Below are 25391 nucleotides of genomic sequence, written 5' to 3' on the forward strand. Positions count from 1 at the left end.
AGTGACCTCTAACTAGAACTTACCGCACAATATTTACAACAAATCATATTATTTCTTTTTCACAATATATATAAAATACGAAAAATTAAGGACGCATTACTTTAGTGTAAACTTAGGAAGATCATGATCGAGATGGAAATATTTTATCAGTTATACGTAAACTTAAAATTCACTAGAGGATTCTACATATCTGATATCACCAAAGTTGCATAATTAGAGATTGGACTTTTTTCACTTTTAGCCTTCGCCGGAAACTATTTTTATTTGATAGCCGGAAAAAGTGTATAAAATTTGTACAGTTATAATTTTTGTATATAAATATACAGATTGTATATATATACAAAAAATATATTTTTTTTGGCTATTAATTATTTTGAGAGCAGCTACTTTCCCTTAAAGATTGATACATACATATCTACATGAATAGTAATGTTAAATTGAGTGTTCGTAGAATTTGCCTCAAAATACATTAAATTCAACAAGTAAAGATTAATTATCAAAACTCATTAAACTCAACAAGTAAAAAAACGTCTTGCTATACAAGTCCATAGAAAGAAAACAAGGACGAAAACACAAATTCAGGGAAGAGAAAAGAAGTTCAAAATGTTAGCTAACAATAGTGACGATAACAACAAAGTTAGTAGGTAGCAACAAACTTCTCATCAGTGAAGAAGACAAGTAGCATTAATGGCTGATCAGAATAGATGATGAAACAACAATAAATATTAAACGCCGTTACAAACTCTGATATTCACCTATGTATATCCTTATTTTCAAGCTTCCTTTTGCTAATCTTCTTTGTCGGCCTTTGAAGAGGCGGATCTAAAGGGAGTTCAATTGAACTTACTGTTTTCAACTCGAACTATATATGCATAAGAAGAGACTATTCTTCTGTGTGTACAATTGGACTTATTGTTTTCAACTCGAACTATCTATGCATATAAAGAAAAGGTTCGGTATAAAATTTATACATGTAATAAGATTACATTCATTGTTGACTCTAAATCCTGGAACCGGAATGGAACTGCGCTGCTGACTCTAGGTCCTGGAAACGCCAAGAAGAGATTAACTTACCCAGGGGCGGATGAAGCTTGAGAGTACCGGGTTCATCTGAACCCGGTACTTTCGACACGGAGTAGCAATTTATGAGTAAGAAATCTACTAAAATGGCAAGAAATAATAGATTTGAATCCATAACTTTAAAAATAAATGAGCTTGAACCCATAAAATTTAAATCTTGAATCCACCTCTGAACTTACCGGTTTGATGATGGATTCGGCCCGCTAGGAACTGCATGCTCACTAGCTTCAAATTGTCTAGAGGTATCACTAGAAGAAGATGATGAAGAAGAAGATGTACTAGGATTTATGGGGATTTTTCTTGAGTTCAAGTTAATTGAAGCTGTAGCTAAAGAGGAATGATATGAATTTTGCGAGGAAGGTTTAAAGGAATCAGTATCATGATCATGATCAGAAGAAGACTGAACAAAAATGAGGAAGAGGAAGAAAAGGGTGAAGAAGAAAATGAAAGAGTGAGAGTTAAATGTGGAGATTTCAGTTTTTCTCAATGTTGCCATGCAATAATTAATCAATTGAAGACAGCACAAAGGAAAGAGAGAAAGAGAGAACAAAAGACAGAAAGAAGGGGGAAGAAGCTTTAGTTTGGAGAAATTAAAGTGGATGAAAGTTGGAAAAGGAGAGATTTTGAAATGGGACACACATTTGCTTAGAGAATTGAAGAACAAATAAAAAAGAACCTATATCCAACAATGCAGGGATTATATATTGAAGGTGCAAGATTGGGTTGAAATTGACTTTGGTGTCCCTTCTTCTTAATAATTAGCATTTATATCAATTATTAACTAAAATGATCACCCTAATCTATCTCTAAATTACATGGAGAGTTTTAACCTTTATACGTGGATTTTACAGCGTCTGGCTGCCTAAAATGTAACTATATATAGTAACCATACATAATTAGCAAGTTTAGTAACCTAAAATATAAGGCAAGTAACCTACAACAACATATTAAAATTAGGGGTGTCAATGATTCCGTTCGGCATTTTATGAAATTTGTACCATACCAATTTTTCGGTTATTCTATTATGTATAACCAAAATTAGACTTTCCAAAACCGTCCCAATCATGTCGGTTTTTCTTCGGTATCGGTACGGTTCGGTTAATTTTCGATATTTTTTTCATTATCTTTTAAAAGTTACTAGTAGAATGCAAAGACTCGGTGTCTTGTAAAAGTCACTATTATGTATAAATTATCAAAACTCTCTAGATATTTTTACTGTTTGAAAGGTGATGATTTAAGAAAATATATAAGATGATCAAAGTATCCATCAAATATTCTATAACAGTGTAAAAAAAACTAAGCAAAGACACAAAATATAAATCACATTAGTGGAAAGATATACTAACCAAGTTGGAACTCAAGAATAAAATCTATATAAAATTAAATATTCAAAAAAGATAAATCTAAATTATACGAAAGGAAATATATTCAATACATTGTAATTTGCTACTTATAATCGCTAGAATACTATGTGTCTTGCTAGTGAATATGCTGGAAATAATTTAGTTTCGGCAGGAATAGTATAATAAGTTTGTGAATTAGAATTTTGTTAGTGAATATGCTTTATTATTTTCAAACTTAATATATAAATATATTTTTCATCTGTAAATTTATTCGGTACGGTTCGGTATTTTTTCGAATTATTTTCATAAAATAAAAAACCTACCCTAATTAACGGTAAGGTTACAGATTTGTATAAAAACCTACGGTTTTATTAAAAGAACCCTAAAAATTAATTCGGTGCGGTACTGTTCGGTCGGTTTAGTCGGCTTTTAAATATTTATTGACACCCCTAATTAAAATGCATCTAAAGTGTGAAATATATTTAAACAAATTTGCTCTATTAGCGCACTTTACCTTCTTACAGCAAGTTTGTGATTATATATCTTTAGATAGCGATAATATAATAATTGATCACACTATCAAAGTCTACAAGTTAAACTAGTATGAAAACCGTGTAAAGTATAAATAGAAAGGGAGCAGTTTAGAGATATTTCATGAATGGGTCCCCAAAATTTCCTGTGTTCCTTCAATTATCAATGAGATTTCTTTAACCCGCCTTATATCATCCTTTTGCATTTTGCGACAAGATATGTGAGAAAAATCGACTAATTGATTTAAGTATTAAATCAGAAGATGAGAAAGAAAACAAGCAAACCAAACAGCTGTAGATCTGCTGTTCAAATATTGACAATTAGTCTCTAAAATAGGGAAAGAATTAAACCAACCAATAATGTTTTCCATGACAAAGTTTTAGGGCTCAGAAGTCAAAGGAAAAGACCATTGACAAGATTATTAAAATAGAGGATTGTGAAACCGCACCAAAAAATCAGTAATAATTAACACGTATAACAAAATTTTTTTTTTTTTTGAGCAAGGTACTGTTATATTCATCTCGAGACAGGGTCTACCGAAAATCGCATCTCTACCTCACACAAGGTAGGGATAAGGTCTGCTTGCACCCCACCCTCTCTAGCGACCCTAATTGTGGAATCATATTGGATATGTTATTGTTGTAATTGGTACTTGTATCCAAGAGCAAAATATGTACATTGAGGGGGGGAGGGGGGGGGGGCTTGTATCTTACAACTTACAAGGAATCAAGGGCGGATCAATGTAAGTGGGGGCTAACGCGAAACTTTAAGCAAATGCCTTAAATATTTTAAATAAAATTTCATTTATATTTTATTTGTAATTTTTTTTTTCTAAATTTTGAAATGAGTAATTAATATCTTGTAATTGATTTCTTCATTAAATATTTTTTTCAATTAATAATAAAGCTAATCCATTTATTTTTCTTGAAACAATGTTGATCTTATATAAGATTTTAATTAGTTTCACTTTTGAAAAGAATACTCTCTTGCTAATACTTTAATAAGAACGTCTTTTTGAGATTGTGATTGTATTAAAGTTTCAATTTTTTTTTTGAGTTTCTAACAACATGACTCATATTTTCTAGACAACAAGTTTTAAAGGGCGGCCTGTCATAAATTAGGATGGAAAGAATATGCAATTCAAATTAATAAATGTACTTTTTTGTTTGACACAATATAAAAATGCTTACGAAAAAAAGAAAAGAAAGAGCAACAACAACAACAACAATCCAGTAAAATCTCACTAATGGGGTCTGGGGAGGGTAATGTGTACGCAGACCTTACTCCTACCCCAAAGGAGTAGAGAGGTTATTTCCGAAAGACCCTCGGCTCAAAAAAATAAAAAGACAAAATGACAAAAAGGAGACAATATTAGTATCACAACAACAATCATAGGATAAATAGGAACACCATGAAATCCAGAAGAAAGATGCAAAGCAAAGGGAGACAATATTAGTAAATATTAGTATCACCACAACAATCATAAGAAAAATAGGAACACCGTGAAATCTAGAAGAAAGATGCAAAGCAAAAGCGATAGCTAGTAAATAGGACATGCACTGAAAAGCGAAATAGTAAGCCACAACATTGTCACTAGCTATCTTAGACAAAAACCCTGCATGGCTAGTCCCACAATGGTACGAAGTAAGGCACGACTCAACTACCTCCTAACCTACAACCCTAATACTCGACCTCCGCATCTTCCTATCAAGTGTCATGTCCTCGAAAATCTGGAGCCTCGCCATATCCTGCCTGATCACCTCTCCCCAATACTTCTTAGGCCGCCTTCTACCTCTTCTCGTGTCATCCACAACCAGCTGCTCACACCTCCGTACCGAAGCATCTGGGCTTCTCCTCTGAACATGTCCGAACTATCTAAGCCTCGCTTCCCGCATCTTGTTAACAATGGGAGCCACATGCACCTTCTCCTGGATATCATCATTCCTAATCTTATCTATCCTCGTGTGCCCGCACATCCACCGCAACATCCTCATTTCTGCTACTTTCATCTTCTGGATATGTGAGTTCTTAACGGGCCAACACTCAGCCCCATACATCATGACCGGTCTAACCACCGTTTTATAAAACGTACCTTTGAGTATCGGTGGCACTCTCTTGTCACACAGGACTCCAGATGCTAACCTCCACTTCATCCATCCTACCCCAATACGGTGTGTGACATCCTCGTCGATCTCCCCTCCCCCCTGGATAACCGAACCAAGGTACTTGAAGCTGCCTCTACTCGGGATGACCTGCGAATCAAGCCTCACATCCACGCCCTCTTCCCCTGGCTCAGCGCTGAACTTACACTCCAGGTATTCCGTCTTCGTCCTGCTCAGCTTGAAACCCTTAGACTCAAGAGCCTGTCTCCAAACCTCCAGCCTCTCGTTAACACCGGTTCGCGACTCATCAATCAGAACTATGTCATCGGCGAATAGCATGCACCATGGCACATCCCCTTGAATATGGTGTGTTAACGCGTCCATCACCAGGGCGAATAAGAATGGACTGAGCACAGAACCTTGGTGTAACCCAATTACAATCGAAAAATGCTCAGAGTCGTCTCCTACTGTCCTAACCCGAGTCTTAACCCCATCATACATATCCTTAATCGCCATAATGTAGGGAACCGACACACCTTTTGACTCCAGGCATTTCCAGAGAATTTCTCTAGGGACCTTGTCATACGCTTTCTCTAGGTCAATAAACACCATGTGCAGATCCTTCTTCCTCTCTCTGTATAGTTCCACCAACCTTCTAACAAGGTGTATAGCTTTTGTAGTCAAACGACCCGGCATGAATCCGAACTGGTTGTCGGATACAGACACTGTCATCCTCACCCTCGCTTCAACCACCTTCTCCCACACTTTCATGGTATGACTCAGTAATTTGATACCCCTATAATTGTTACAACTCTGGATATCACCTTTGTTCTTATACAATGGAACCACCGTACTCCACCTCCACTCATCCGGCATCCTCTTCCCCTTAAAAATAATATTAAACAACCTAGTCAACCACTTCAAACCTGCTCTCCCCATACACTTCCAAAATTCTACCAAAATCTCGTCTGGCCCGGTCACTCTGCCCTTACTCATCTTACGCATAGCTCCCACGACCTCCTCAACCTCGATACGCCTGCAGTACCCAAAGTCACAGTGACTCTCGGAATGCTCCAATTCACCTAGCACAATATCCTGATCCCCTTCTTCATTCAGAAGTTTATGAAAGTAAGTCTGTCATCTCCTCTTAATCTGGGCATCTTCCATCAATACTCTACCATCTTCGTCCTTGATGCATCTCACTTGGTCCAAATCCAGAGCCTTCCTCTCTCTCAACTTGGCCAGCCGGAATAACTTCTTCTCCCCACCTTTTTTCCCCAATTCCTAGTACATACGATCATAAGCTGCAGTCTTAGCCTCTGTGACCGCCAACTTAGCCTCATTCCTAGCTGCCTTATACCTCTCCATGCACACTCGCCTCTCCTCCTCACCTATGCTCTCCATTAACTTCAGGTACGCCACCTTCTTTGCTTCCACTTTACCTTGGACCACTTCATACTACCACCAGTCTCCTTTGTGCCCACCAGATACGCCCGTCGAGACCCCTAACACCTCTCTCGCAGCCTCCCTAATATAGTCTGTTGTCGCTGACCACATAGTGCTCGCGTCACCACTACTCCTCCAAGCTCTCATAGGACAACCGCCCCTCCAACGCTTGGGCTTTATCCTTAGTTAAGGCTCCCCACCTGATTCTCGGTCTTTCTCGAGTAGACCTTTTCCTCCTCTTTAACATAATACCAACGTCCATCACCAAGAGCCGATGCTGCGTCGCGAGTATCTCACCCGGAATCACCTTGCAATCCTTGCACAACCCTCTGTCACACCTCCTGAGGAGGAGATAGTCAATCTGGGTCTTCGCCACCACATTTTGAAAAGTAACCAAATAGCCCTCCCTCTTCCGAAATCTAGAGTTCGCAATCACCAACCCAAAAGCCTTAGCGAAGTCAAACAACGATGTACCTCCTCCGTTCCTCTCTCCAAAATCGAAGCCTCAATGCACCTCGCCATAACCACCTGCGGTCAACCCAATATGCCCATTGAAATCCCCTCCTATGAATAGCTTCTCAGCAGGCGAAATCTGGCACACTATCTCATCTAACCCTTCCCAGAAGCGTCGTTTAACCTCCTCATCTAGGCCCACATGCGGCGCATAGGTGCTAACGATGTTTAGGGTGCGCTCTCCAACCACCAACTTAATAATCATCAATCTATCATTCACTCATCTAACCTCAACTACAGACTCTCTAAGTTCCCTATCCACTAAGATGCCCATTCCATTCTTACCTTTCTGGACTCCTGAGTACCAAAGTTTATACCCGTCCACGTCCCTCGCCCTCGACCCTACCTACCTTGTTTCCTGGACACACGCTATATTGACCCTCCTCTTCTGGAGGATCTTCACCAACTCTATTGATTTACCCATCAATGTACCTACGTTCCATGACCCAATTCTCAACCTACAGACACCTTTGTTCCCTTTACCTCCCTTGCCTCCTGCCCCACCCCCTAAACCCTGCCCTACCCCCTCCCTCCCCCCCCCCCGGACATGAATATGAATTAGGCCAAAGAAAAGAAAGAGCATAAGAATGAATATGAATTAGGAAGACAAGATTAGAAGGAAACTTGTCTTGCCAAAAATCAAATTTTTATATGCATTTCATTACAGTAAGCGTTCACTATGCTCTCATTTTCTTTGAGCTTTTTTTGGGGAGGGTCAACATGAATTATGAAGTTTACAAATGCTTTTTACCTTTTTTTTCTCTAAAAATTTCAATATTTTCTAAATATCTTTAAACCATAAAGCTAACTATAAGAAATTTTGGGGCCCCTAGAATTTGGGGTGCCTCAAGCCAATGCTTTACTTTCTTTGGCCTCAAGCAGGCCCTGCAAGGGATCTAAAAAATTTACAAGTGATTCCGCATCCTCTATATATTTGTCAAAGACAAAAAACAATTCAGCTTAATTCTTTGTATGGAACTATTTTTGCCCACTAATCTATAGATATGCAAGTGAACCTGGACTTTACTGGCATTATTTGAATATCATGACCCACTAATCTTAATATCAACAAATGCTAAATAATCTCTATGAGTCTAATCTTGGTGCCAACTTGACAAAAATATTTATCTTAGCCATTTTCCAGGCTATCTATATTATATCCATAACAATGTAAAACATGAGTAGATATATAATTGCCAATAAGCATTAAATAAATTCCAACATCCCGGGGTGGGGTGGTGGGGTTGTAGGAGGCATGTCTTAATCTAATTTGGTTGATGAGGTACAGATGAAAAAAATCATAGTACTATTTTTACGGCCTTTGCATGAAACCATAAAGCAAAATAATAATAATTGTACCCGTTGGATCACTATAAAGCTTCAGCACCTAGTTTTTGGTTTTTTCTTCTTTTCTTTTCTTTGTGGGGACTAGAGAGGGGCATGGGGCCAATAATGCAGAAATAGACGTATACATTGGTCCCTATTTCATTTTTTTTCCAATTAATCATTTGGCATTCAATGACCCACGTACTGACCCGACTAATTTGGATCAGCTGCAAGCCTACTATGAGGGAAGAGGTAAAGTGCTCATTATTCATTCTCATGGCTCGAAGCCGAGGTCTCTAATTAGGGTATTGGAGAAATTCCATCCTATCAGACCTCTTGGTACACTGATTCCTAATTGAAACACTGATTTTGAGCAGCAGATTCTTTTTTTCTTTTCTTTTTCTGGATTTTTTGGAGCATCTTGATTCACATACGTTTCTTTCTCCTTAGTTCCGATCTTCAAAAGTGAAACATGAAGCAACAAACATCTCAAGAGGAATTGAATAAAAGTAACACATGCTTTTTCTCTTTTGTACTGTCGAATCTTGCATGCCTGTATGACTGATAAGTATTGACTGAGCTAACTAAGCATGCATCATAAAAGTACCAGTGTAATCCCACGTGGGAGGGTAGTGGGTACGCAGACCTTACCCTTGTTTCGGAGAGAGAGGTTGTTTCTAATAGTGAACACATTTATAAATTTCAAAATCTTTATTTTAAGATTTATTACCACTCAAGAAATAGTTGAGGTGAATCCATGATTTGTATTTGAACGGCTCAATCTTTAAAATTCTTAACACTAAACTGGCTATACTTCTGAAATTATGGGTTCATATTCATATTTGTTAGAAAATAAACTGTATAACCCTGATAATTAGGTCTCCTAGGGAAAGTGAAAGTTCAAAGTGGGAAAAGGTTACTTTATGCAAGTGAAACACTATGAAATAGTGTGAATTAATTAGTGTATAACAAGAATTTTCTTAGAGACTTATCGTGTAAGGGTGTGGTAGGACACAACAGAAAGGTTATCCTCTGAGATTACTTTTGCTTTTCTACCCACTCTTATTACCTACCCTGGTCTTGTCCTTGTCTCCAATGTTTGCATCCATTGGTTTCCATAATACTTTAGTGATTTGTGCAAAGTTGCAAACGTGCTAACATTTTGGTGATTTTATGAACTGAAAATTCTTTAGCTCCAATTCTGGTGGCTAGCCAAGAGTTCAAATACAGAGAGTAGTGCAACTTCGAGCTCGACCAATGTTGTAGACAAACAAAACACATCCATTGTTGGTACTTGAGTACCTTGAGGCAAAGTGGAAAAGTAGCAATCAGAGATGCTACTGAAATCAAAATGATAAGACTTTAACTATATATAGCAGAAGCTAAAGAACTACTCTAGTACTCAAAGTGTGTGGTCAAATGGCAAAACTTATTCCCAGTAGCTTGACTCGCTCGTTGCGAAAAGAACATGTAAAAAAGTAAAGGCAATAGTGCTTTCATTGAGCACTGAGGTTATGGAATTCTAAAAGCTTTGTTTTCTTTTCTTTTTAATTTTTTTATATATAATGGTTCACAGATAGCTAAATAAGTTGGGACTAACCTTGAACGAATACAAAAGTAACTCTGCAGATGAAAGATAGAACAATAGCTTCTAGGACTTTCCTTCAACTATTAGTTTCAACTATTGAGAGCAAAACTGAAGAATCCTAGCTACAAATCTAATTTATGCTTCGAATGGGCCCAAAAAGATTGACAATGTTCTAAGTAATACTGTATTCTTTATCAATACATGTTTAAGATAATGCATGGGGAAAATTTTGTAGCAAACACAAAAAGGAGACTGGCCAGTGCCTAGTTCTTCCACCGCAGGGATTGTCTTATCCCAGTGTAAATAAGCCCCAGTGATCTCCCTATCAAACAAACCAGAAAGAATGAGATTGCATCACTCACCTTAGCGATAACAGTTCTCACCAATGGCATTGCAATATCAGCCAATTCAAGGAAAAGACTGTAGTAGTATCTCCTGTAAAGGATAAGAAACACAGGTTGGTAAGTTAATTTTCTTTTGGACAATGCCTCCACAGGCAAAGAAATTGGGACCTATAGAGAATTGGAACATATTCAGAAATATAACAAGATGACGAGACTAATAGTAACTAGCGTCTGATTTAAAATAAAAAAAATAAGAGCAGTTTTCCCAAGTATTCCAGGAATAAGACTTTTTGACCACAAACTGCAATTAATCATTCAATAGTTTCAAAATCCACATCGACAGCACATGAAAACCTCAATACCAACTAAAGACAACTTGACAACCTCAATATCTGAAATCAATCATCTCATGATTCAACATTTAACAGTCTTAGGACTAACTTTTTTATATAAATTTGAACTGTATTTCTTAATCAAAAACCACTAACTAATACAGTTGCCAACCACGAATTTTTATAATTTCCTCAATCGTCAACACTATTCTGGATTCCATTTCTTCGTTTGACACTGACCCGCATTTTTGAACTATTCTGGATTCCATCAAATCCTTGGTTTAGAACTATACATCTTCACCTGAATGTCCGGAATTACAAAATGTAACTCTCAAGTAAAGCAGTTACGCAGTTCCTCTTCCTACAATTGAAATAATCTCAATCAAGTTAAATTTCGGTCTGAGTTTGATTCTTTGTTTAGTGAGTCAAGAACTGGAAAACAAAAGCTTAATTCTTCTAACAGTTGAACTTTTATTCTTTTAAATGTTAAAAGTAAATGTTCTGTTCTAACATCCAGTCTCAAGTAGCATGAGTAATGAACTAGAATACCATAAAACATTATCACTAAGAATCATGTAAATAGCCGACGAAGACCCAGAGGGCTTCACAGTGGACACAAAGAAGAAAAACAGTCAATGTGATATGGAGGAGGTATGAGCTGCGAAGGCCTCTACTTACCACCCAGTCAAAGCCCTTAGTTCCTTGGTCCGCTTAACAGGCACAGATATTTGGTCGATCACAACAACATTCAATTGACGTGACACTGGTCTAGAACTTATTACATTAAGCTTCTTCCACCAATTAATAGTTTGATCCTTGTCCTTGCTAGATTCCTCAACAAGTTGGTATTGAAATATGCACAAGTCAAACCGATCTTCATACATGGAGACAACTGCTTCCATGTTCTGATGCAACCACTGATTGAGAGCAACCTGTTAAATATTTTAAAATGTGACATTAATCTCAGCGTCTTTATAGTATAAATAGTATGTTCCTTCATTCACTGCTGGTGGCTTATGGTTGTATACTCTAAGCCATTTGTGATTCTCACAAAGCAGTAAAGCGAAAAGCACAAAGAACAAGGTCCATGCAACGTGAAGCAAAAAGCAAGAAATGAAGCACATGCTTCTTTGAAGTGAAGCGCACACTTGTAATTATTCTCAAAAAGAGCAAATGTGACTGTGTGAAGACTGAAGACAAGTTCTATATAATGCAGAGAGCATTCGGTCTCATAGCATGAAGCATTGACTTATACATGAATGCAATAACCAAATATATGGTGCCATAAGCAAAAGTTAATACCTCGTTGCGTAACTTCTGAAGTGCTCTGGTTGACATTGTACATAAACTCAAACCAAGGTTGTTCATTTCATTTGACATGCTACTATCAACAGAAATAAGGCCCAAATACATACTTGCAATCCCATCTGCTAACATAATCACCAGATCCTCCAGTATAGAGACCCCATGCTCCATAAACAAGCTGTTATCATAAAGGTCATCCTTCCTGTCATATTCAGCATTACAGCAAATTAAGGCATCTTTTTGAACAATTTTCTTTCTTAGTCAGGACTGGTTCGAAACTCAGAAGGAACATCTAATTAAACCAATTAAGAGGAAAATGTAACATAGTAACATATTAGAAGTTCCAGTTCTATTTATGTGGAGCTACAGTTTACCGCCATAGATTAAACCAATTAAGAGGAAAATGTAACATAGTAACATATTAGAAGTTCCAGTTCTATTTATGTGGAGCTACAGTTTACCGCCATAGATCTCCATTTGAAAAGCACTTCAAAGTCAGCACATAGTAAAATCAGCGTTGTTGAGGCGCGCTTTAGTGCGCGTCAGTCCTGAAGCTGGGTATAGTGCAACATAGGCACTCCCCTTTCCAATACAGACACAAAGGCAGTAAGCGCCGGAAGATAGAACAAAACAAAAATATAGTTGACAAAGTGATATCTTAATTGTTACAAGAATGTTAGCAATATGTATGTTAATGATAAGGAATTGAAAATCACAAATTTAGAATAGGAAATTAGCCCCTTAATTTTATATATTAATTTGTTTTTTTTTGTAACTGAAAAATTTGTTGTTTCCAACTTCGAAACTCGGTGGATATTAGGCCCACCTCTCTACCTACTCCACGTAAATACCAAACTTGGTTCAGCCACCAAGATTCAAACTCATACTCATGATGTGCGACTACACGTATCTCGGTTGTACAGCCTTAGCCCTTGAACCAAAGATCTAAGGGCTCATCTAAAATAGAGAATTATCTAAGGAATTCTCACAAAAAGATAAAAGATGCAAATGGGTCACTGACTCCTCCAACAAACCAGAGATGTAAGAAGCTTTAAGGCTAATGGTAGCTCTTCAGTGACAAGAGAGATTCAAACTGCAAATGAAGAGTAGCTATTTTTACCATATCTATGACCGTAAGGTACACAGCTAAAACTAAGACATGTAATAGTGTTTAGGACCAGGTAGCAGTTAGCGAACCAAACAAATCAAAGCATTTTCAACCCTCTCAAGGACAGTGGTTAATAAAAGAATACAGAGTGATAACAACACCCAGTTCTGCTAAGTACAAGATACATGAATAATGCAGAAATTATTGTTGATGTCAGGGTTAAAATACTACTTCATTTAATCAAAAAGAAGGTAAAGAAACAAAAGAACACATCCTAAAATCATAGTAATTCTAAATTCACACGACTGGAAGAAGTGATATTACCTGATAAAACCAAATCTAAGAAAACATATCAGTTCTGCATACAGATCCTCCTTCCCTGACTTTTTTATATTCATCAGGACATTACCATGTCCATCTAACTTATCAATCACAATGGAGAGACATTCCTGACAATATATTGGAAGAAGATATACCTAAGTAAGTCACAAGAATGTACTTAACAAGAAAAGGATATATTTTTCAGGTCATACCTTGTTGGTTTTGTTACTTTTTAGAAGCAGTTCCTCTTCCAGCCAAGTTACACATAAAGGCTGACATGAGTTCTTAATGACATCATTATAAATGGCCAAGAAATTTCCCTTGCTTAAGGTAGCAGCATTCGCGGATATACAATCAACCTGTAAAAGTTGCAAAATCATAAGTGATGACAACGAAACCACCTGCTTGTGTAGACAGAAAGAAATGGAAAATAGTCAAAGTGAATAATCATGAGTACTCCCTGCTAAAATCCTACTACAAAATTAAAAAGTACACTCCCCCTGTGCAACGACCCGGCCGGTCGTTTTGTGTATTTGAGCCCCATTCCCCATTCGATACTCCTCGTGTGTGCTGTTGTTATGTGACTTGTGGGGATGGTTGGTTTGATTCCGGGAAGCTTTTGAAGTGAGTTGGAACACTTAGTTCCATTGTTGGAAGCTTAAGTACCTCCAGTATCACACAAAAAGTAATATTGACCACGGAAAAAATGACTTAAAAGTATTCTTAGAAAAAGTCAAATCCTGGACACAACCTTGAGGGATGGCATGCATCAATGAAATGGTATTGCATCAAATGCATCAATGAAATGGTATTTGACATTTTCCTTTATCTTCTATAAGTTTCATTAGTAATTACATTTAAACAGCCTTAATTACCTAATGTGTGATCAAACAGAGAAATCTTCCATTCTAAAAAATCACCAACGTTCTATTCAAATTCACAGGGCAATAATAGAGACAGTGCCTGCCTCTTTCTTGAGTAACTGAAAAGATGCCCAAAGTAACCTCAACCTTGGACCCTCGGCAAGAGCATATAAATTTGAAGGCTGTCTTCTACGGTTTTGTTCGAATTCAACAGGTGCAGCACCAAAGTCCAATTCTTCTTTTGCAGAAGACAGAGAACTCAGGAGTTTTCCTTTCACTACATCCCAGGCAAATTTTGTGTTAATGTCATTGTCCTTTCTCCTGGCACTGCAAATAAAAGAAGAAAATATCAGCAATAAAAAATGATACGTAAATTAAACCAAGTCAAAGAAGTGAGCTAATAATACTACTTGCATCAGTAAAATGCCTCATCTAATACCGTTCTTACCTACCAGAAGAGGAAGTCCCATCACTGTCCACATTTTTGCTTTTGATCTGTTCTCTAGTATTTGAAGGTATTACACCAGCTAGATATGTAAGATAAATACTAGTCATCAGAAGCATTTGATCAATGGCAGGAACCAATTCAAAAGTTATTGCTACATCAGCATTAACAAGAGAAGCGACGCTAAAACCCCTCTTGCAACTATGCATGTTTGGTCTGCTCTCCAGTTTTGTTAAACTAGGAGTAATGAGCTTCGATATATTTGATGAAGGCAAGCGAGATACTCCACAATTTCCAAAGCAAAATCCCCTGAACCAAAAAATTGCAAAGTATCAGACTACCACATAAAGAAATTTTTCATAAAGTTGGCTGTTGAATAATAAAAGAGGAGAGCATATTAAATCAAGAACAATTAAACAGCGTAAAGGGCACGTATCTTTGAGCATTCCCATCAAGTCTAACAACCAAAATACTAAGAGGATAAACAAGCTTCAAGCTTATAATAATGCACATCAGTCAAATAAAACTGGAGTTATTGAAAGAGGAAATAAGACCTGTGTATCAACATAGCTGAGCTTTTAGACACAGAGAGCTGCTCTGAGAAATTTCCTTTGACCAGCAGCCTAGAACTTGATGGAAAGGCCACGAGTTCTGCCATCTATATTTTGCAGTCTTCCCAGTCAGAAGATCCTGTTGCTGGTTCGCATCCTACGAAAGGCCCAATCTGTCTTGGTTTCCAAAGCAACAGCTACATAAAGCAAAAATAATTTCATCGGTTGAGAATGTAAGAAAATTATGCTCTCCTACAATGCAAGAATAAAACCACAAATATGCATCCTAAGTGATCTACAGAAGCCATACATTGTCCTTATACACATATATTCCATAAGAAAACATATTTGCTTTCTGTTTTCTGATACGTACATATTTGCCAATTGTATTAATACAGGGCTCATGGAATTCTAACAAACTGTTTACCATTTTTGTGATCAGAACGGCACCAGAGTCACTCCTGTACCCCTGCTCCCATTCCCTCTCTTTGAAGAAAGAGGCAGCTAATAGAGGTACGGGGATCGATACTTGTCACAAATGTCAATCTTACATGTTCTTATCAGAAAAAAAGAAATAAGGAAGCCAGCTAGCTAGATAACTCACTAAACTAAACATCCTGCATCAGAAATGACCTAAAATGCACCTTACATACATGCACATTGTAACCAGACTACGGAAAGCTAGAACTAACACTTGAACCCTTCAAGCAAACTACAGTCTGCTCTTATCAGCAGGACACCAAAGTATGACATAAGATACACAAGTGCACTTATGGAGGAGCGCTTACACTGGCAATTCATAGAGTTCACTTACTGCATTCCGCTCGAATTATAACAAATAGTTTTACAGATTTTTTAAATATATTTTTATACTTAAAGTCCAAACTATTTTCCCACGGATATAAAGGTGTTACTCCTCCTCTATTACATTGAAAATAGAGAATTCAAATGCATAATGTTGCAGAATGTGGTTAAAGTCGTGAAGCACATTAATAAGCTACGGTTCATTTACCGCCTCATATTTCATCAACATACCTATACACTTGCTTAAATTGATTAGTGCTTAGACATTTTGAGCAATTGGGAACTTGAAATTGAGAGTGAACAGTAAGTACATAGCTCGTAAATGAACTTGGAATTGGAAACGACGACATAGAGCGTAAGTACATAGCTCCAGTAGTATGAAAAGTAACATTAATAGAGAAGTCAAATGAGGAAAATGATAGCGAAAAGCAAAATAAAGTAGTGCCATTGATGAGGATTTATGGATGAGAAATGTGCGTACCTTGAGCTGGAGATAACCAACAGAATGACCCGACGAAGAACCGAGGTGGAGCTGTTTTCCCTTTTTGTTTTTTTGATACCCAAAGACTTTTTGAAATTAAAATTTACATACTTCATTAGTCATTAGTCCCTTTTCACAAGACACATTTTGCTTTTTAGTTGGTTCAAAATAACTTATATTTTCGCTATTTAATAGGAAAGCCATCGCATTTATCTATATCGCTTAGCATAGTCCGGAGCAACAAATCGTGTTTTATTAATTAATTTTATTAATCAATAAGGACGAAAATATAGCTCATTTTTGTAATAATAAGAGCATAATTAACTCCAGAAATTATCGAGGCATATATGGATCATTTTGCATAGTGCATGAGCAAATCTAACCCTTTTAAACACAAAAGATAAAATTAACGCAAACGTTACAAATAAATAAATATATGGCATTATACATTTTAACAATGAGAAGTCTATTGTCACCGGATGATTATAATTTTGAATGTTCTTCAACGGTAAATTGTATTTCAATGGTTATATTGTAATTGTAATGACGTGCATACATATAATTCAAATTTCGATCTTTCATAAATAAATAAATAAAAAAAGAAAATTTTCATAAATCAGTATAGTTTAATGACTATTAACTTTTTATAGCTACCATATACACATTTACTTCTTATAGCTAAGATTTCGTTGCTACCAGATTGTATTCGTTGTATTCGCGCTACTGTATTCATGAATACAATCACGTAATTCGCCTAATAAGTAGGGAGTCCATCTGTTTAATAACGTAAAGAGGATCAACTAGCGTGTATCACTCCTAATTTACAGTTGTTTAATTATGTATTCCATCTATTCACGCGAATGTATTTATAAATACATAATGTATTTATAAATATAGTGAGATAATACGCCTAAAAAATAAGGATTACGGGTGTTTAATAACGGAAAGCGCAATATTGAATTGTATTCAATTTCACTATATTGAATTCAATTGTATTCAAAACAACAACAAAAATAAGAAATAAGGTGTATACCGTTCTATTCAATTCACTGATATTTATTAGTCACTATTATACATTGTATTCAATTCACCATATTCAATTTGACTGTATTCAAATAACAAAAAGTCACAAAAACAGTTATATTTGGCTGTATTAAAAAAATACAAACCTTCGGAATACATAAAATACAAGCGAAAAAATAATGTATTTATATAAAAAAAAATATAATATATTTAAATGTATTTGTACATAATACAATGTATTTGTATCATTATATGTGACTCAATAGCAAGGAAGAGAAGAAAGTTCGTTGGAGATGACGCTTTCCGTCCAAGCAAAATACTATATACATTGTATTAAAGCTAAAAATGGAGACGAACAAAAATCCGGCCCTCAAATTTTCTATGGCGACTCTGTTTCAGATTCCAAAAGCTCAATCTGTAGCCATGGCCATATCTGTTCGCTTACTCCCCCTTCACTTCAAATCTATTATTTTCGCTTCATAAAGTCCACCATCGTCATAAAGAATGGATGCTACGATGTTTGTCTTGATGGAAAAGGGAGAGAGATTTGAGGGAGAAGAGAGAGGATTTGAGAATCTTGATGATACAGAGAGAAGGAAGAGAGAGAGAAGGAACATAACATGCATATTTCACGCCTCAATGGTAGAGTATAAAATAAATACCCATTTCCGTGTCAGCAGTTCATAAGCTTATAGCTACATTTAATTGCAAAGACAAACGAAGAAACAGACAACTGGGGTGGTGGCGCAGTTGGCTAGCGCGTAGGTCTCATAGCATATCGAGTGATCCTGAGGTCGAGAGTTCGAGCCTCTCTCACCCCAATTCTCTTTTGCTTTTTGCAGTTTCTGAGAGTCGAGCCTCTCTCACCCCAATTCTCTTTTGCTTTTTGCAGTTTCTCCAATTTAAGGACCCATCCCCGCTTCGAATAAACTCGAAGACCATTGCCTATTTGACCCTCGTACACGAAACCCGACCTTTTCGGATAGTTCCCCCTCCCAAAACCCTACCCCTAACTCATAAACCCTAAGTCAATTTCCCACTTCCTCTCTGAAACCGTACACTTCTTTTCCAGCAAACAAAAATGGTGAAGAAAAGCAAGAGTAAGCAAAATTACTACTTTTATTCTATCAATATTTATTCAATTTTTTCTTTTGATTTTCGGTGTTGAGTTTTTTTCTTTTGGGTGTTGCAGAGAGTAAGAGCAACAGGGTATCACTGAAGAAGAAGTACAAGATTATAAGGAAAGTAAAAGAGCATCACAAGAAGAAATCCAAAGAGGCGAAAAAGTTGGGCCTTAATAAAAAGAGTAAGGCAGAAAAGGACCCAGGAATCCCCAATGATTGGCCATTTAAGGAACAAGAGCTTAAGGCTCTTGAGGCTCGTCGTGCTCGTGCTCTTGAAGAATTGGAGCAGAAGAAAGCTGCCCGAAAAGAAAGGGTAATAATTTTTGTCTATTGATGTGTTTTTAATTCTAAACAAAGTATAGTATATGTTGAGGATTCATATAGCTGACTTTAACTAGTTTGGAGCTGAGGCGTAGCTGTTGTTATTGTTGTCAAATAGGTCTGATGCTTTGCTTCACCAGATTTTCTGTAATTGGAATGTTATCTTACAATTGAGAGGCAGTGCAAGGGTTGCATTGACTTTGGTACCATAAAAAAGCGATCTTTTTTGCTAAATATTCAAAGTTTTATTGATTGAGGCTTGTCACTTTAATCATGCTCAACTTGAAATATTGAATGGCCTTTGTGCGCCTGCATTTTCTCTGTATCATAAAAAAGAGATCTTTTTGCTATATTTTCAAAGTTTGATTCATTAAAACTTGTCACACTAATCATGCTCAACTTGAAATGTCTAATGGCCTTTGTGCGGAATCTATATTGGGGACTCAAATAGCAGACTCCAACTAATATGGAGGCATAGTTGTTGTTATCTTTGTAATATGGTTTTGATGCTTGCTTCACCTGATAATCAGATGTTCTGTAGTTGGAACATTATCTTACAATTGAGAGGCTGTGAAAGGGTGGCATTGACTCGGGTATTCTAAAAAAGAGATCTTTTTGCTATGTTTTCAGAGTTTGATTGACTAATGCTTGACTGCTTGTCATGTAATCATGCTCCACTTGAAATGCTGAACTGCGTTTGTGTAAATCATACAAATAATTGTAGAATCCACTGATTTTCACAGGTTATTTGCAAGAATAAATTGATTTAAAAATGTTTTACTCAATTAACACGATATCCTTGAAGTGGGTAAGAGACTGCATTGCCATGCTCATTTTATGGTGGGAAAAATATGTCTTCCCTAGCGGATAGCTTTTCTTGATGTTTATAGTTTTGTCTTCCCACAATTCTTTTTCTTCATGGTATTTGCGGCAGTTTTTTAACTACCATGCATTGGCTTCCAGGCTAAGAAGAGAAAGCTAGGACTAATTGAGGATGATGATATGAATAAACCTGCAGATATGGCTTCGATGGTGGAGGAACGAGAAAATGACGATTCAACTACTTTTGTTAAAATCCGTGGTATGCCAAAGCCTTCTTCTATGCTTTGTCTTTTGTCATGGGTCAGTTGTTGGAGGAAGTGTAGTGGCTTTGGTTCTTTACCTCTTATTTTTCTCTCTGGCCTCTTACACTTGCTTGTCTGATGCAGATAACTCGGAAAGAGCTTTCTACAAGGAGTTAGTCAAAGTGATTGAAGCTTCTGATGTCATTTTGGAAGTGCTTGATGCTCGAGATCCTCTTGGTACACGCTGTCTTGACATGGAAAAGATGGTGATGAGATCAGGACCTGAGAAACATCTTGTCTTGCTCCTCAATAAAATTGGTATCCCCTTGTTTTACTTATAGCATTATCTTGTTTCTACTTGAACTTTCATTTTATGGTGAAACCAATCATAGATAGCTACATACCATTTTCTTGTACCCATGTGCTGTGCTATACGAAGTAAAAGGTTGTTACATGAAGTTCGTGTTTGACGAGTGATGGTGACTTATAGAAGCACAAAAGAAGTGGAATGGTTTTCTCAGTGATACAAGTTTATATGTGGATAAATATGTATATATTTACTTGATCAAAATTATGTATATATTTGCACCTCAAATAAAATAATATTTGCACCTCTGCTTCTTCTTTTTGATATAGGTCACTAGACCTTTTCCAGGCAGGCTTTGCTTATGCAAAAATTTTGCTAGCAAGCGTCATTTAGCTTATGCATTATCTAATATGATGGTTTGAAGAGTTACTTCCTACATTTCATAGGGATGACATTATTTACTCTTTTGACTTTGTAATCAGATCTTGTCCCTCGGGAAGCTGCAGAAAAGTGGCTAAAGTATCTGCGAGAGGAACTACCAACAGTTGCTTTCAAGTGTAGCACCCAAGAGCAAAAGTCAAATTTGGGCTGGAAGTCTTCCTCAAAGGCTGGAAAAATTACCAATCTTTTGCAGACAAGTGATTGCCTTGGAGCTGAGACTCTCATAAAATTGCTGAAGAATTACTCACGGAGCCATGAGGTATTTCTAGGATCTTTTTCTTTTTGGGTCTCAGTTCTGGAATGCGCCTTGACTTGAACTTCTATGTTTTGTGCACTGTGTCTACTCATGCTTCTTATTTGGTTGCATGCGCAAATCAGCTACATTTATTCTCACCTAGGTTCCAATGTTATCAAGTTGAGTCATTGTTCAATTCCATTCTAAAGGATCATGACATTATGACTTTTTGTACTCTGTTTCTCAACCTACAGCAACCCCCATCCTTTATGTGGACTGACAACTGGCTATGCAAAGGTCACATTGGTGGAATTTAAATTGCTAATTTTGTTACACTTGCATTAGGTCTGGGAAGGGGAGTCTTGGCGTAACTGGTAAAGTTGCTGCCATGTGACCAGGAGGTCACGGGTACGAGCCGTGGAAACAGCCTCTTGCAGAAATGTAGGGTAAGACTGCGTACGACAGACCTTTGTGGTCCGGCCCTTCTCCGGATCCCTCGCTTAGCGGGAGTTTAGTGCACCGGACTGCCCTTTTTTTGCATTAGGTCTGGGGTTTGCAGCGACTTGTACGTCAGTGTAGGAATAAATATGAGATATAGAGAACTTAATTTGTCGGAAAAGTCAATTGTTGCAGCATTGGAATTAGTAAGGACCAAATAGAGCAGAATGGATATAGGAATGGCAAGCGGGGCGGGGGCGGGGCGTGTTCTGTCTTAACCCGCAAAATTTCTACCTGCCCCGCATAGTTCTTTACCCACGTTCACCTGCCCCGCATCCCACCCGCGTCCACCCGCCCCGCCCCGCCCCTAAAATTTTTATTATTTTAAAATTTGTCTTATTTTTATGTTTATTCATTTTTGCTTTCAATTATATTTATATATATGCCATTGTCAATCTAAATCTTTCACTTTTAACGGTAAGCAATTAAGTAGATAAGCATACAGAAGCTAAACACTAAGAGTGAACATTAATAACAAAAAGATAGGTTTTCTTTTTTGCTTTATAATTCACTTAAGTATTTGTAAATTAAAGCTGGATTTTGTTACTATTTGCCAGAAAGATAAGCCCAAAAAAATTGAAAGTTTTCACCGAAATCAGAAGCTAAATCCAAGTAACAGATTAAATCAAATTAAATTCTTAATGTATTAATTGCTGTGAAGTTAAGTCTACAGGTTTAGGTGATAGAACGATTTCAAGACTTAATATGATTTGATTTCTATATAAAGAATTTGAATCTTCTGCATTCTATCACTGATAGAGAGCTTCATGCTTGTGTCTTTAGAGGTAGAACCAAGAGGGGAACAGCAAAGGCTGAAGAGAATTAACACAAAGTCACAAACCCGCACCGCACAGATATTTTAAAAAATTATTTTGACCCGCCCCGCACCGCATTTGTCTAAACCTCCCCCGCCCTGCATATGTCTAAACCCGCACCGCCCCATTGCCATCCCTAAATATATATGAAGGATTCATATAGCTGACTCCAACTAGTTTGGAATTGAACCATAGTTGATTGATTATTCAATTCCACTAGCCTCCTGGGATGGCAAATTTCCATGGGACATTAGATAGATGCTCTCTGATTCCAGTAGATAACCCTGGATAAAATTTAAAATCGAAGAAGCGCTTCAACTCTTTAACTGTCTCTCCATCCTCCTCTTCACTTTAACCTGGATATCTTTCAAGACTCCTATCTCAATATGTCCGATCATGAACGGTAACTTGCTTGTAGGTATCTAACTTGCGCTTTCGTAGCTTTTCAACCTCAGAAATCTGCTATGGTGTGCAACACCTTAGATGCATATAGTTAGGTGCCGCGGCCAAATGGCTGTCTTGACTCTTTTTGATGCACTTTGAGTAACTTTTTCCATAATGCTGATGGCATCTTTTTCCCGATGAATTTCTTGGATTTTTGGGTGTTTGCAGAAAAAGGAAGGAATTAATGAAAGAAAATAAGGAAATTTAGTGTACTGCATAGGACTTTGGCGTATGGGACATGAACTACCAGTCTGTCTTTAGTCAATGCTGATGTAATTTTAATTGCACTGTTTGCTCTAGTCTTGCTGATTCTGTGCTAATGGTAAGTCTTGCTGCAGATTAAAAAATCAATCACTGTTGGTATCATTGGTCTACCAAATGTTGGTAAAAGTAGCCTGATTAATAGCTTGAAGAGATCTCACGTAGTCAATGTTGGTGCTACACCAGGATTAACTAGATCCATGCAAGAAGTCCAGTTAGATAAGAATGTTAAGTTGTTGGACTGCCCTGGGATTGTGATGCTTAGGTCATCATCACAGAATGATGCAGCTATTGCTCTTCGAAATTGCAAGAGGATAGAGAAGTTAGATGACCCAGTTGGTCCTGGTAACTGGATTTGGTTTTAGCATCTTTACATAACTTTTATGTTCTATTTCAATTAGTATATCAATGCGGCTGACTTTGCTAGTACTGTGGTTTGTGCAGTAAAGGAGATTCTTAAACTGTGTCCGGCCAGGATGTTGGTATCTATATATAAGGTTCCTAGCTTTGAATCAGTCGATGACTTTCTTCAGAAAGTTGCTACTGTTAGGGGTAAACTCAAAAAGGGTGGAATTGTCGACATCGATGCTGCAGCGAGGATTGTTCTGCATGGCTGGAATGAGGGTAAGTGTGATAACTGCTAGTTTTCCTCCAGGAGAGATTTGAATTTGAAAAAGACGCATATGTCATGCATAAGCTAGTAGTTTGATGTCTCTGACACATTTCAGGGAAAATACCGTACTACACCATGCCCCCCTCTAGGAACGAGGGGGAGCATTCAGAGGTAAAGATAGTTTCAGAACTTGGAAAAGAGTTCAATGTTGATGAAGTTTATGGAAGCGAATCCTCGATTATTGGAAGCCTGAAATCAGTCAATGATTATCACCCAGTTGAAGTTCCATCTAATCACCCTGTTAACTTTGACGAGACCATGCTAGAGGTAAGTGATTTCCTTTTAGACTTTCTTCTTTTTAGATCAGTCCTTTTTAGCATTCTTCTTAACATCCCGTGAATTCTGTAACTGCTATTCACTTGCTCTGCAAATCAAAATCTTGCCTACAGTGCTCGTTATGCACAAATAATACTGTAATATTGTTGGTTCCTGAAAAAGTTGACATCTATTAACAATGCATGTTTAAACTGCAGGACAATTTGGAGCAGCCAGTGACTCAGAGTGATAATGCAACGGATAACCTTGTTAATGAAGACAGTGACGAGGCGATGGATGCAGGAGAAGATGATGCAGGCCGGACCAGTGGCAAGAGTGCTAGTAGCCGACAAAATGAGAAGTTATATACTGAGGAAGGCATGCTAAATAACAAACTTAGAAAAGCTGAGAAGAAAAGGAGGAAGAAAGACAAAGCCTCTACTACCAGTGATATGATGGATGATGATTATGACTTTAAAGTAGATTATTTCAAGAAGGAATCCATCATGGATGATGCTGAAGATGATGTGATAATTGATGAAAGCAAGAAAAACAGATTTGAGATACCATCTGGGATTGGGAATGAGTTGGATAATGAATGAAGAGCTGCCGCAATGAATCATCGTTTTTGGCGGTGTACAAAGTTCCTCGGTACTTGTACTGGTGGAAGATACTACTGCGCTGTTGAACTCGAGGTGCGCGTAAGCGTGCTCTACCTCTACGTCATTGAAAAAAGAAAATTGTTGTTTTTTATAGGATAGGATCTCATGGTGGAGTAGTTATTTGCCCTGTAATTTTTTTTTATTTGAGATTAAAATTTTCCAATTAACTGCATAAAATTAAGGCAATTATATTTTAGGTAAACTTCTCCTGTAGATATATATATTGTTTTTCTGCCAAACAAATTTTATCACTTGGGAAATCAATAAAGGGAAAAGGAGTCATGAAACTCTACACTATTAAATAGTTGGAGAAGGGAACAGTTAGCTTAGATGAGAAAAAGTACTTAATTAAGATGTAAGCATGTACGAAGTGCATCTTGCCTGAAAAGACCGTTGCCGAATAGTACGTCCATTTAACATTGAAAGAAAATACTCTAAAGTCTGGAATCCAAGAATACAGTAAATTAATACAATCCGTACGTAAATTAGAAACTCGATCTTTTAGAATTTAAATGAATTGTAGTATTAAGTCTTCCTAAATAGCTGAGGAAACAAGCCTTTTAATTAAGATTTAATTTCTGTAGTGTAAAAAATATATATTTATATATTGTTTTCCATCTGTCCAAGCCTTACTGAACAGAATTACCTGGTACCTCTTCTCGTGCCGCAATTGAACTCTTCAAACATGAAATCAGCCACTAATGTTTGTATTAGGATAGGTTGCCTACATACATTAGATTTTACTTTTACAGTGTCTTTTAATGTTCAAGCGGTGAAGAGAAGAA

General features: G+C 37.1%; 2 protein-coding genes, 2 long non-coding RNA genes and 1 other non-coding gene across 7 annotated transcripts in view; 3 read left to right on the forward strand and 2 right to left on the reverse strand.

Moving 5' to 3' along the window:
- Positions 1-662: 662 nt before the first annotated feature.
- On the reverse strand, positions 663-1948 carry LOC104096640 (uncharacterized). The gene is made up of 2 exons (XR_686397.4): positions 1260-1948; positions 663-1045 (listed from the first exon to the last, which is right to left on the reverse strand). It is a non-coding gene; the product is annotated as an uncharacterized lncRNA (long non-coding RNA).
- A 6509-nt stretch (positions 1949-8457) lies between these two features.
- Positions 8458-9883, forward strand: LOC117279179 (uncharacterized). The gene is made up of 2 exons (XR_004509602.2): positions 8458-8593; positions 9535-9883. It is a non-coding gene; the product is annotated as an uncharacterized lncRNA (long non-coding RNA).
- LOC104106036 (uncharacterized) overlaps positions 9248-25391 on the reverse strand; it is a 187835-nt gene continuing 171691 nt past the window's right edge. The window contains exons 1-10 of one of the 3 annotated variants that reach the window (XM_009614513.4): positions 16484-16536; positions 15202-15371; positions 14651-14956; positions 14307-14529; positions 13552-13698; positions 13343-13467; positions 11908-12112; positions 11284-11537; positions 10292-10364; positions 9248-9643 (exon numbers count right to left, since the gene is read on the reverse strand). In XM_009614513.4, coding sequence (XP_009612808.2) covers positions 9467-9643; positions 10292-10364; positions 11284-11537; positions 11908-12112; positions 13343-13467; positions 13552-13698; positions 14307-14529; positions 14651-14956; positions 15202-15305 — 1614 coding nt within the window. In that variant the 5' untranslated portion in view covers positions 15306-15371; positions 16484-16536 and the 3' untranslated portion in view covers positions 9248-9466. Of the gene's footprint in view, positions 9644-10291; positions 10365-11283; positions 11538-11907; positions 12113-13342; positions 13468-13551; positions 13699-14306; positions 14530-14650; positions 14957-15201; positions 15372-16483; positions 16537-25391 lie in introns of those variants that run through there. The other 2 variants (XM_070177991.1, XM_018774067.3) reach the window with 2 other exon arrangements.
- On the forward strand, positions 18242-18327 carry TRNAM-CAU (transfer RNA methionine (anticodon CAU)). The gene is given in 2 exon segments: positions 18242-18279; positions 18292-18327. It is a non-coding gene; the product is annotated as a tRNA-Met (tRNA).
- On the forward strand, positions 18443-24808 carry LOC104106026 (guanine nucleotide-binding protein-like NSN1). Its single transcript, XM_009614483.4, has 9 exons — positions 18443-18606; positions 18699-18943; positions 19915-20032; positions 20160-20333; positions 20805-21022; positions 23094-23361; positions 23461-23640; positions 23745-23956; positions 24163-24808. The coding sequence occupies exons 1-9, from the start codon at positions 18588-18590 to the stop codon at positions 24544-24546; spliced, it is 1818 nt and encodes a 605-aa protein (XP_009612778.1). The 5' UTR covers positions 18443-18587; the 3' UTR covers positions 24547-24808.

The sequence above is a fragment of the Nicotiana tomentosiformis genome, chromosome 6 (genome assembly GCF_000390325.3).
Source record: "Nicotiana tomentosiformis chromosome 6, ASM39032v3, whole genome shotgun sequence".
Taxonomy (NCBI): Eukaryota; Viridiplantae; Streptophyta; class Magnoliopsida; order Solanales; family Solanaceae; genus Nicotiana; species Nicotiana tomentosiformis.

Bases quoted from the DNA above. Each gene is read 5' to 3' on its own strand.
- LOC104106026 (XM_009614483.4), top strand. The intron at 21,023-23,093 runs GTATTTCTAGGA...GTCTTGCTGCAG, and splicing joins ATTACTCACGGAGCCATGAG to ATTAAAAAATCAATCACTGT. The intron at 23,957-24,162 runs GTAAGTGATTTC...TTTAAACTGCAG, and splicing joins TTGACGAGACCATGCTAGAG to GACAATTTGGAGCAGCCAGT.